Source organism: Leptopilina heterotoma, unplaced genomic scaffold, assembly GCF_015476425.1.
Source record: "Leptopilina heterotoma isolate Lh14 unplaced genomic scaffold, ASM1547642v1 Lhet_218, whole genome shotgun sequence".
In the NCBI taxonomy this organism is placed as follows: Eukaryota; Metazoa; Arthropoda; class Insecta; order Hymenoptera; family Figitidae; genus Leptopilina; species Leptopilina heterotoma.
Window position 1 is genome coordinate 1,316,480 of NW_025110935.1, and position 13,250 is coordinate 1,329,729.

The 13,250-nt window shown below is 22.6% G+C and overlaps 2 protein-coding genes across 2 annotated transcripts in view; both read right to left on the reverse strand.

Annotated features, from left to right (window-relative positions):
• Positions 1-13,250, reverse strand: part of LOC122501912 — a 41,608-nt gene that overhangs the window by 10,362 nt on the left and 17,996 nt on the right. Inside the window, exons 19-35 of the mRNA XM_043611695.1 lie at positions 11,724-11,885; positions 11,182-11,265; positions 10,603-10,814; positions 10,176-10,400; positions 9,871-9,969; positions 4,986-5,130; positions 4,724-4,844; positions 4,563-4,653; positions 4,271-4,444; positions 4,093-4,193; positions 3,881-3,939; positions 3,732-3,783; positions 3,526-3,593; positions 1,170-1,279; positions 898-1,059; positions 541-700; positions 53-101 (exon numbers count right to left, since the gene is read on the reverse strand). Of these exons, the coding sequence (XP_043467630.1) occupies positions 53-101; positions 541-700; positions 898-1,059; positions 1,170-1,279; positions 3,526-3,593; positions 3,732-3,783; positions 3,881-3,939; positions 4,093-4,193; positions 4,271-4,444; positions 4,563-4,653; positions 4,724-4,844; positions 4,986-5,130; positions 9,871-9,969; positions 10,176-10,400; positions 10,603-10,814; positions 11,182-11,265; positions 11,724-11,885 (2,074 nt within the window). The remainder of the gene's footprint in view (positions 1-52; positions 102-540; positions 701-897; positions 1,060-1,169; positions 1,280-3,525; positions 3,594-3,731; positions 3,784-3,880; positions 3,940-4,092; positions 4,194-4,270; positions 4,445-4,562; positions 4,654-4,723; positions 4,845-4,985; positions 5,131-9,870; positions 9,970-10,175; positions 10,401-10,602; positions 10,815-11,181; positions 11,266-11,723; positions 11,886-13,250) is intronic.
• On the reverse strand, positions 298-12,822 carry LOC122501918 (endothelin-converting enzyme 1-like). The gene is made up of 18 exons (XM_043611704.1): positions 12,669-12,822; positions 12,199-12,287; positions 11,724-11,885; positions 11,182-11,265; positions 10,603-10,814; positions 10,176-10,400; positions 9,871-9,969; positions 4,986-5,130; positions 4,724-4,844; positions 4,563-4,653; positions 4,271-4,444; positions 4,093-4,193; positions 3,881-3,939; positions 3,732-3,783; positions 3,526-3,593; positions 1,170-1,279; positions 898-1,059; positions 298-700 (listed from the first exon to the last, which is right to left on the reverse strand). Exons 1-18 carry the CDS (start codon positions 12,686-12,688, stop codon positions 524-526), a joined length of 2,151 nt encoding a protein of 716 aa, XP_043467639.1. The 5' UTR covers positions 12,689-12,822; the 3' UTR covers positions 298-523.

Genomic DNA, 13,250 nt, shown 5'->3' on the forward strand with positions numbered 1-13,250 from the left:
CTTGTCGCTCATTACACATGATGAATGGTTTAGTCATCACCTAAATTTCTACCTATTCCTTCCGTTTATGTAAGTCAAAGACGTTGCACGCAAATAGCAGTCTGCCATGAAATTTTTCGATTTCGTAAATTTATTTTATTAAATAAATACATAGAATTATTAAATACATTGAATTATATTAAATAATAATTTATCTCCTAATGGAAATTAATAAATTACATAGTAAAAAATGAACTACAGTAAAAGAAGAAAATTTTTGAGAAATGAGAACAGTACAGAAAATAATGATCATCATAATTAGTGAAATATAGTAAAAACCACCTTTATTGGTATAGTATTAATTACAATTAAATTCAATATTTTTCGAAGCCATAAAAGATGTTTTGATTCTTCTGTTTGGCCATGAGGCCAAACAGAAGAATCAAAACATCTTTTATTTATATAATTACAATTAAAGTTTCATATAATTCCATTTATTTTTTGTAAATAGAAATTTTTTTTCTTTCCTCCTGTAAATAAATAATTATTCCATAACAATACATCTTTTGATTGGATTCATAGGACTATTTCCCGAACATTGAAAAGCTTCAGCAAATCCTCTAACATTAGCAACGGCTCCATTTATTCTCACAGACGTTTTCGTATGAACATCTTTCTCAGATTCTTTATCATAAAATTTAGTCGTACTTTCACAAAAACTCTGTAACAATATAAAAATTTCTTGTTTAGAATTTTTTTTAATTCTGGCTTTTTAGAGACAAAAAAGAGCCCAGAAAAAATATTACTGATATAAAAAAATATAAACAGAGCTCCCTTATGAGAAAGCTCATTCTCTTACTATAGATAATTTCAGATAAAAAATAGAATTATTATTAAAAAAAAAATGTTAAAACCTACATTGGCGAAATTCAAGAAAAACAATTGATTTGGAGTAACATTTTCCAAATTTGGTAATTTAATATCTCTGAATCTTTCTGCTTTTTTGAGGAATGCTGCATAAGCAACATTGAGTCCTAAGCCATCGGCAATATTTTCGGATTGTGTCAATTCTCCGTTTACCTATTAATAGAAAATATAAATTATTAATTGAAAATAATTATTACTAACATCTATAACAATAAAATTTAATAATATGAAAATAGTATCTCAAATAATTCAATTAAATTTACCCCATAATTATTGTATTGTTTTACGAAACATTCGGCCTTTTTCTTGAATTCCTTCTCAACTTTATCGGACCACAAAGAACCGACATTACCTTGTTTGTCATACTTGTACCCTGTTAATAAACAAAAAAGATATTAGAAAAGTATTAATTTTCTAATTTTAATTTTAATAATATCTCAATTCTGTAGAATTGACAAAATAATTATAACTAGCAAACAATTCGCGCGCTAAAGCGTGCGGCTAACTTCTTACTACCTTTTTTAAATATGTTCAAAATTTAAAAAAATTCTCGTAAAAATCCCAATTGACTTTATAAATAACAAAATTCTTCTCCAAAATTCAATTATTTTCATAAACGTCAAAAAAATTATTGTCCTAATTTTAATAATTCTCAAAAAATTTTCTAATTTTAATGATTTTCAATATCTACTATTTTAATAAAATTTCCCAAAAATTATTCAAATTTTAATTACTATTTTACTAAAATTTCACAAAACAATTCTATTATTAAAAAAAAAAAAAAATGTTAAAAAATTCTTCTCAAACATTCAATTAATATAAAAAATATTAAAATTTTTCCTAAGAATTCAATTATTTCCAAAAATAATAAAATTCTTTACAAAATTTCAATTATTTCAAAGATTTTTATCAAAATTCTTGTAAAGAATGTAATTTTTTTTTTTATAAATAATTAAATTTTTCTAGGTAATTCAATTATTTTTTAAAATTTTTTAAAAATTCTTTACAAAAATTCAATTATTTTCATAAATAATAAAATTCTTCTGACGAATTCAAGTGTTTCAAAAAATAATAAAATTCTTGTAAAGAATTCAATTATTTTTATAAATAAGTAAATTTTTTTCAGGGGATTTCAATTTTTTTTATAAATAATTAAATTTTTCAGGGAAATTCAATTATTTTTTAAAATTTTAACAAAATTCAATTATTTTCATAAGTAAGAAAATTCTTGTGAGGAATTCAATTATTTCAAAGATCTTAATCAATTTTTTGAAAAGAATTCAATTAATTTCATAAAAATAATAAAATTCTTCTGAAACATTAAATTATTTTCAAAAATAATAAAATTGTTTGCAAAATTTGAATGATTCCAAAGATTTTAATCAATTTTTTGGGCAAGAATTCAATTAATTTTCTAAATATAATAACATTTTTCTGAAGAATTTAATTTTTTTTTTCAATTAAAATCGATGCAAAAATTCAATTATTTCTATAAATAATAAAATACAATGTAGAATTTCAATTATTTTTTCATACAATTTTAAATGAATTCCACGAAAAGTGCAATTATTTTAAAAAAATTTTATTAAAATATATTTATAAAATAAAAAATCTGATTTAAAAACAAAATTCAATTTTTCGAAAAAATTTTTTAATAAAAATAATAGAATTTTCAAATAATTGCAGAAATTCAATTATTTGAAGAAAAAATTCTTGTCCTAATTTCAATAATTTTTAACAAATTTTCTAATTTTAATGATTTTCAATATTTACTATTTTAATAAAATTTCCCAAAAAGAATTCAATTATTTAAAAAAAAGTTTAATAAAATTTTGTGCAAACATTTAATTATTTTCATAAATAATAAAATTTTTTTAAGGAATTTAATTATTATTTTCATAAAAAATAATTTGAAATTCTAGAAAATAATAATTGAATTAAAATGATGAAAATAATTTTGATAAAGTTACAGTAACAATATTTTTATAGTATAAAATAATGATTTTATCACTCGATCATCTTTAATTATTATAAAACATGAAGATATCGATTGCTCCGAGTTGAAGACTCGGAGTGATCGATTTCTTCATGTTTTATAACAAATTCCTGTGGTAAATCCTGTTCAAAAAAAAAAAAAAAATTAAAAATGAGATTTGTGCAAATTTTTTTCTTCTTTTTCTAAAACAAAATAATAATTTTGTTTAAAGAAATTGTGACTCATAAACAAAAATAATGCAAAATAAATAAATTTTCTATTTTTTAATCACAGTTGTTTAACAAGTTTCTAATTTTCTTTAGAAGTAAAGAACAAAAATAATTTCAATTTGACAAAACATAATATTTAAGAAAATTTTAGTCTTTTAATGAAAAGATGTGAAAAAAATTCTGATGATTTCTATTTTTCATTAAAATTTTGAATTAATTATTATAAAATAAAAATAATTATAACATAATAATATAATATGTATACAATCTTTCTGATGTTAACAAAAAACAAAAGTATAAATAAAAGACAACTTCAGAGTGTGAGGGACAGAAAAAGTGAATGAATGAAAGAATGAAAGAACATTCAAATTAATATAGTTAATTACTGTTAATATTAAAATTGATAATAAATACCATTCGTATCAAAACCGTGAGACATTTCGTGTCCAATAACAAATCCAAAAGAACCATAATTCGATAACCTATTTTTAATGCAATACATGTTTTTTTTAATTTTTAAAAATTTGATAATAATAATAATAATAATAATAATAATAATAATAATAATAATAACAACACTAATAATTAATATTGTATAATTATTATTATTCACAACTTACATTAACTCTTTGTTATTATAAATTGTAGGAAATAAGATTCCGGCTGGAATGGCTGATAAAGAAAAAAATATTTTTAATATAAATCTAATTTTTTGAAATTCATTAGCATCATAAAATAATATAAAATTTCAAAAATTCGAATTTCTTACTTAAACTGTTGCCAGCAAGATAATAATAAGCATTAGCGTCCAGAGGTTCCATAAACCACCTGAAAAAATAAATATTCTTATTATTAATATTATTCAAAAAAAAAAAACTTGCAGCAATATTACTAACATTGCTGATATATTATATGATATTAAATACGCAAATAATATTGCGCATCAATAATTGAATAAATGTTATGCTAAATTAAACATACTCATTTCCTTTAAATGGTTCTCTCAATTCATTCGCGTCTAGAATTCTCTCAAATTCCTTAATTTTCATCACATTATCAAAATGATCCAAGCCAACTTCGAGCTACATTAATAAAAAAATTTAAATAACTGACTTTTTCGTGTTTAAAAATTTATATTATAATTAAATATTATTCTTACACCGTCGTAAATCTTATTAAAATTTTTTTCGTCATAATATGCAGGATAGCCGGTGTGTATTTTCATTGCTCTCAATTTTTCTTTAGTCAATAATTTTGCTGTCGCATCCATCCAATTTGCTTTTGATATACCACTATCAAGTTCATTGCGAATATCTTCGGCTGCTTCTTTAACCTAAAAGTAAATTAATTTTTATTAAAGTAAAATAAATTAATTAACAATAATTAATTTCAAACTATAACACATATAATAGGATAATAAGTAAAAGAAATTTTCTAACTACATCACTTACAGTTTCAGAAACACTAATAGGAAAACTTCGTTTCAAATACTCCTTTGAAACTCCATCAGTTAACAACATTTGATCTCCGCATTGTTCGGTTCTGAAAATTAAGAGTTATTTTAATTCAAATAATTTTAATTTTTATGAGGGTTTACGAATTTGATACAAACCTTTTTTCAGGCACTAGTGGAACTTTTGTTATAGCTAGTGCTATTCCGTTGGCGAAATCTCTGAGGAATTTATTTGAATACAGAAGGTGGCTTGTCATGAAATTCCATTGCAAATAATTAACTGTAATAAGAAAATTAACTGTAATAATAATTTAAAAATAAGAAAATAATTTAAAAATTATTTAAAAAAAAATAATTTCTTAAAAATAAGAAAGTAAAACATTATGTTTTTCAAAATTTGTATAATTATAACAATAATTACCAATCTCATCGTGAGGGGTTTTATCTAAAAGTTTAAATAATGCATCAAAGTACGATTTATCCCCCATAATTACAATTTCTTCAGAATCATCAATATTCAATTTAGAGCCTCTTGAAAACGCTCGAATCATTTCAAGCCAGTTTATCTACATTGATAATAAGAAAAATTAAATAAAAAAAAAAAAAAAAAAAAAGTTCGTATCTATACAGGGCTTGAACCAGTGAAAGTATTTAAAAATACGGACTTTACGGACCATTTCTTCATGTTTTATAATAATTACAGATAACCGAGTGATAAAATCATTATCAATTCAATTATTATTTTCAAGAATTTTTAACTAAAATTCTTCTTTATATCGATTATTTTTAATAATTTTCGAAAAAGTTCTTTGACAATTTTCAAATCCATTTGTTTACAATATCCAATTATTCATTAATTCTTCAATTAAATAAATATTAGAAAATAAAAACTTAAAATAATATTTAAAAAATTCAATTAAACTTTTTTTTAAAAAAATTAATTTAAAAATTTAAGCTATATTGATTTAATTATTATAGAAAATTTTAACTAAAATTCATTTTTAAATCAATTTTTAAAAGAAAATTCAACGATTATTTAAATTATTATTATTTAAATATCTTAAAAAAATAAATAATTTATTGAATAATTGAATGTATCTTAAAAATTAAAATTCAATTCCCATAAAGAATTTTATCAACAAATTAAAAAATAATTGAATTTTTTCGACGGATTTCAATAAGATTTTTAAGAATAATAGGCCAGTCGGTGAGTACAAAAAGTGCACATAAGTGCAACCTGAAAAGTCGAAGCAGTTTCTTGTAGTTTGAGGGCCCCAAATAAGAGCCCCATAGTTTGCACCACATTTCCGTTTGCGAAAAATGGTGTAAACAATCGCCAAAGTTCGAAAAACATGGTTTTTCGATGACTGTTGCTTCCGGTTAAATTTTAGGGGAAAAAGTTGTGATTGAAAGTTATAGAGCTTGGAAATAGCTTTCAAATGATTGGTCGCAAGTTGAAAAAGCTTAATTAGTTTAGTTTCAAATGAATTTAAACCATTAAAAATAGCACTTTTTTAATTGTTTAATAACTTTGTTAATAATTATCGAATTTGTTTCTAACTTCCCAGAAATATTCCCCTTGCGAGGCTGAATAAATCCCAAAAAAATCAACTTGATCGGGTAAATAGTTTATGCATAATTCCATTTGTTAACTAAAAACATGTAATTTTTCAACGGAATTTCCCCACTTTTGGACCTGCGAATTTCGTTTTTTTTTCTTGGAGAGTACAGTTAAGGAGTCTAACTTTAATTCCATTTAAATGGGAAATTGATTTTTTTTATTTAAGTGCATAATAATAGACCTTAAAAAAGGGTATGTTTTTTTGACATAAACAAATGGAATAACTCGGCCAATTTTCACTTTATCGATTTCGTGTAAAGGGCATTTGATTTCATTTGTTTTCACAAAACTTTTCCACAAAAAAATCCAAACTAACTTGAAGAGGTGGAGAGTTAACTTTTTTTTAAAAAAAAATTCCTGACAAGTTAATTATTAATGTTTTTTATTGAAATTCGCACGACTTTTAGTTCAAAACATGCATTTTATAAAAAAAAATTGAACTTAACGTTTTGTGCTTTTATTTTTCATTTATATCAAGTGAAAGTACTTGAATATTTTTTTCAACCCTTGGACGGCGGAGTGGGGGAACTCGGAGGAGCGTGATTCTCGCCGCCACCACTGAATTCAGCTGTTCAAATTTGCAAAAATGGCCATAACTTCGATAATAATTTACCGATTTTTATGTTTCTTTTTTTAATTTGATGTATTTTTTTACGCTGAATCCAAAAATAATTTTATATGTTTTCAAAATACAATATTTTTAATAATAAAAAAGAAAATTTTTTTTAACAACAAATTTTTAATTATTATTTATCATATTTGACAAAAAATTCTTTTCGTACATATAATTCCATTGAATTTGAAATAATATTATGACATAAAAAAAATAAAATTATTTACTTATAAGTGTGTAGCATTGTTGTATTGATAGTTGAACAGGCGTGCATATGTGAACCTGATGCTACAATCTTATATATAATTAATTTTAATTTTTTTATGTCATAATATTATTTTAAATTCAATGGAATTATATGTACGAAAAGAATTTTTTGTCAAATATGATAAATAATAATTAAAAATTTGTTGTTAAAAAATGTTTCTTTTTTATTATTAAAAATATTGTAATTTGAAAACATATAAAATCATTTTTGGATTCGGCGTAAAAAAATACATCAAATTAAAAAAAGAAAGATAAAAATCGGTAAATAATTAACGAAGTTATGACCATTTTTGCAAATTTGAACGGGTGAATTCAGTTGTGGCGGCGAGAATCACGCTCCTCCGAGTACCCCCACTCCGCCGTTCAGAGGTTGAAAAATGGATACATTTACTTTTACTTGTTATAAATTAAAAAAAAAAGCACAAAACCTTATGTTTAATTTTTTTACATAAAATACATGTATCAAACTGTAAGTGGTGCGAATTTCAATAAAAAACATTAATAATTAACTTGTCAGGAATTTTTTTTTTAAAAAAAGTTAACTCTCCACCTCTTCAAGTTAGATCGGATTTTTTTTTGGAAAAGTTTTGTGAAAACAAATGAAATCAAATGCCCTTTACACGAAATCGATAAAGTGAAAATTGGCCGAGTTATTCCATTTGTTTATGTCAAAAAAACATACCCTTTTTTAACGTCTATTATTATGCACTTAAATAAAAAAAATTAATTTCCCATTTAAATGGAATTAAAGTTAGACTCCTTAACTGTACTCTCCAAGAAAAAAAAACGAAATTCGCAGGTCCAAAAGTGGGGAAATTCCGTTGAAAAATTACATGTTTTTAGTTAACAAATGGAATTATGCATAAACTATTTACCCGATCAAGTTGATTTTTTTGGGATTTATTCAGCCTCGCAAGGGGAATATTTCTGGGAAGTTAGAAACAAATTCGATAATTATTAACAAAGTTATTAAACAATTAAAAAAGTGCTATTTTTAATGGTTTAAATTCATTTGCAACTAAACTAATTAAGCTTTTTTAACTTGCGACCAATCATTTGAAAGCTATTTCCAAGCTCTATAACTTTCAATCACAACTTTTTCCCCTAAAATTTAACCGGAAGCAACAGTCATCGAAAAACCATGTTTTTCGAACTTTGGCGATTGTTTACACCATTTTTCGCAACCGGAAATGTGGTGCAAACTATGGGGCTCTTATTTGGGGCCCTCAAACTACAAGAAACTGCTTCGACTTTTCAGGTTGCACTTATGTGCACTTTTTGCACTCACCGACTGGCCTATAATTACATTTTTTGAGAAATTCGATGAAAATTGTATTAAAAATAATTGAAATTCTGCGATGAGTTTTATTATTTAAATTTTTTGAAAATAATTGAATCCCTAAGAAGAATTTTATTATTTTTGAACAATATTTAATTTTTGGGAATAATATTATTACTCTTGAAAACAATTGAATTTCTGCAATAGTTCGTAACTTTTTTAAAATTAAATTTTTTTCTTCGTCTTTTTAACTAAAATAAAATTCTTCTATAAATGCATTATTTTTAATAATTTTTGGAAAAGTTCTTTTTGAAAATTTTAAAATTTATTTGTTTACAATTTAATTTTGCAAAATTTCAATTATTTGTAAATTCTTCAATTAAATATATATTAGAAAATAAAAACTTCAAATAATTTCAAAAAATAATCCGCCATTAAACTTTCTCAAAAAAATTAATTCATACAGAATTATTAGGTAAAAATATGAAAAATTCAGATTTTTAAAGATTTTAATTTTAAAAATTCACGTTCTAATGCTTTTGAAATTCAATTATAATCTAAAATTTTAACTAAAATCCATTTTTGAATCAATTTTTAATAAAAAAAATTTTACTAGAATTCAATTATTTAGATACAAAAATAAATAATTTATTGAATAAATAATAATTGAATGTTTCTCAAAATTGAATTCTCATAAAGAATTATATCAATAAATGTTCAAATAATTGAATTCTTTTGAAGAATTGTAATAAAATTTTTAAGTATAATTACATTTTTCGAGGAATTTGATTAGAATTTATTGTATTAAAAATAATTCAAATTCTACTATGAGTTTTAATATTTATGAAAATAATTGAATCTTTGGAAAAAAATTTTATTATTTATGAAAATAATTGAATTCCCAAAAATAATTTTATTATTTACGAAAATAATTGAATCCCTGTGAAAATTTTATTATTTATGAAAATAATTGAATTTATTGCGAAAAAATTTGTAAATCATTGAATAATAATTGGATTCTCTCGAAAAATGTTATTAAAATTTTTTTTTTAAAATTGAATTCTTTTATGAAATTTTATTAAAATTGTATTAAAAATAATTGAATTCTTGTATAAAATTTTACAATTTGTATAAATAATTGAATACCTTTGAAGAATTTTGTTATTTCTCTAAATAATTGAATTTTTTGAAAATTTTATTAAAGTTATTGAAAATAATTGAATTTTAGAGAAGAATTTAATTATTTATAAAAATAATTGAAATTGTGATGAGAATTTTTGAAATTTTTTTAACATAATTGAATTTCTACAATGAATTTTATTAATTTTTGAAAATAATCGAATTTTTGCAATCATTGAAAATACCTCTAAAATTCACCAAATTATATCGTACAATTTACGAACTTTTCGTTTCTTCTCAATCAAATTACGGACTTTAAGGACATTTTTTTAAAACTAACTTTTACGGACTTCAAGCGAATTTACGGACCTAGTTCGAGCCCTGCGTTTATAGATTATTTTTCATACCTCCGATGTATTTTTCGTTGAATTATTACGATCATAATAATTTTGGAATTCTCTAATAGTCATTTTATTTTCTTCTTCTTCACTATAGGAGGCTTCGATCTAGAATTTTTGTTTATAATATTAATTTATAATATAAATTTATAATATTAATAATATAATATTAAATTAGAATATTAATTTAGAATATTTTTATTATTTTATAATATTAATATAATATTCTATATAATATTAATATTATATTATCATAATATCATTATACTATCATAGTAAACGATTTGAGTTATTAAAAAGCATTGCAGCCTTACCGAGTTGAATTCACTCATGAAGGACAACATAATTTGAGATTTTCCATTAAATTCTCCATCATAAGTGTAATTTGGAGTATTCCTTGCATAATACCCTGGCAATTGAAGAATATTCTCGAGTACTACAAAATATGTAATAAAATCGCCAAATTCATCTTCAAATGATTTAAATATTCTTTTAAACATTTCATGTTCTAAAAAGTCGCCACCTTTTGACTTCTTTAACTAAAAAGATTCAAAATCAAAAATCAATCAAAAAAAAAAAAAAATTTACTGAAACATCAGTTATTTTTAACTTATTCATATTTACAGAGCACGAGAAAAGACAATTGAAAAAATTTTGTACAGTCTTCTGTAAAATTTACTGAATTATTTTTTCCGTGCACATAAATATAGAATTCCTTCTGTGAGAATAAATTTCCCTTACGGCTATACGTTTAATACTGGAATTCTTCGAATCTGGAGTAAAACCTATCCCAAAAAACGGAGTTTTAACATCTTGCTGAATATATCCTTGCATAACTTTCTGCCAGGGAAAATCTGCCTCCTTCCATTTATTTTCTTCCATAACCATTGGCCAACCACCTGAACCTTCTATGATTTTCGAGAGTCCTTCTATACCTTTTCGTTCAATTCTTTCTATAATAGCAAAATTATAATTAATTATTATAATTAATTATTTATTAATAGTAATTGGTAAATGATACTATTTGCAAAAAAGTGCAATTATAATTAATTATTAATACTAATTAATTATTATTATTAAAAACTGCAGTTAAATTTTAATTCTAAACGGATTGCTACCATAAAAGTCTTAGGAATTATGTTGTTTCTGGAATTTCAGAAGAAAAATGAAAACTAATAAATAAAATAATAAAAGTTTACTATAAGAATTAAATTATTTAAAATAATACTTACAGTATAATTATTAATTAGTGGAAAATTTTACTAATTTAAATTAGTGGACGATTTGTTACAGATTCAAATTTAGAGATAATAAACTAACCTTCGTCCATACAGGCTTTGAACAATTTCTTTTCTATAGACAATGGAACACTGTCTTCGGGTTTTGGTTCTTCTTGCAGAATTTCTATAAACAGAATAAATATTAACCTTTTTTTCAAAATCTTTTCATATCATTTTATAAAAATCAAAAATTCATCTTGTACCTATACAAAACTTATGTCAATAAAAAGAGCAATAAATTTTTATTTGGATTATTTTACAGAAAAAAAAGAAAAGAACAGATTTTTTTAGTTAAATTTGCATCAAATACACTTTTCGGTGTTTGAATTGTAATAAAAAGTTTATTTCGGTTTGTATAATTTGATAATTTTTTTAAATACTGGTGAAGAATTACAAATATTCTGAATTTTTATTTCAATTTATTATCTAATTATAATTGAATTATATTTCTAATTTTCTATTAAAATTTCTAATTTATTTTCTGTATTTCAATTCAATAAAGAAAAAGAATTTTCTTTATTCTAATCCAGTGAATACTTAATTATTTTTATAATTTTATAATACACTAAAATAAAAACTTACTTATCAATGCATCCCGAACATCTTTCGTCACTCTTTGACGGTTATCCCAGAATAATTTTCCTTCAGGAACAGGATAATTGGTGGGATATGAACCACAAGCATAATTATAAAAATCATTGCACGGATCTGCCGTTTTATTTATACCGTTTATGATGAGATTTGCTAATTAAAAAGAATAATAATATTTTTTAGTCATTCTAAGACTGATTTTCAATAATATTTTACAGATTGCATTCGTCGAATTCAAATCACGGAAAATAAGTCAAATTTTACTGATTTAATTTTAGGGAAAACAGCAATAGTCGCATATTTATAAAAGATTATTAATTATAAGAAATATTAATTATTTGATAAAACAAAATAGATTATTGTCTTAGTAACAAAAAATATAAACAAACTTTCTTTCCTCTAATTAACACACTAGATTTTTTATTTGAATAATATAAATTTGTCTTCATTGCGCAGTGATACGTACCTGCATTCCTGCATTCCTCCGAATCACAGACATTATTTGATTTATTCAAAACATATAATTCGACATCAACGACAAACGCAAAAGTAATTCTAAAAATTTATAAAATTCTTTTTATTTAAAGTATATATATTTAAAAAATACGAAACTAAAAATTCTTAAACTGAATCAGTTAAATAATTCTGAATTTTAATCACTGAAAAATAAATCAAAATTCACTGATTTTTGGTGGGATTTCGTATAAAATGAAATAAGAATAAAGAATAGAAAAAATAGATTAATTTTTTTCATTATTCTTGATACAGTTGTTTCAGTAAGTAAATACAGGAAAAATTTTCTAAATTTACAAAAATTTATAAATTGTTTTATCAATTATCATTAATTTCAAATATAAAAATTTTAATATGAATTATTTAATTACAAATAAAAACAAAATACATTTCTTAAAAAATCACTGCTTTCGTCACACTTACAATAAAAGTTGAATTAACATATTCTCTCAATACCACGAAATAATATAAATTCTCTTAAACTATGTCAATGATCTTGTCTGCAGAAACTTATCAATTTGAAAAATAATGTTAAATTTGTACAAAAATCACTGTACTTTATATATGACTTATTCAGAATAGATAAATTATTAACACATTTTTTTTCATACATTTTGAATACATTAGCAAGCAATAATAAGCATTATTTATTCTATATACAATATAAAAATCTTATTCAATTCTCCAAACACTTATTGAAGTCGCAAAAGAATATTACACTCTTTATCTGTAGAATTTTTAATTGAATTTAATATGTTTTTTTATTAAAATTGTTCTACGTAATGATAAGTGACAATAAAAGATTCTTTCGATGAACAAATTCAATTCAGAAGAAAGTTAAAAAAATTTAAATAATTAAATATTATAATTAAGGCATACAATGAAAAAAGCTGATAAATTAGAATTTGAATTTTTAAATTAGAATCAGTGAAATTCGACTAAGAATCAAATGGATTCTTAGTATCAATTTGTCTAATTTTGAGTAACTCTTTTATACCTATAGTA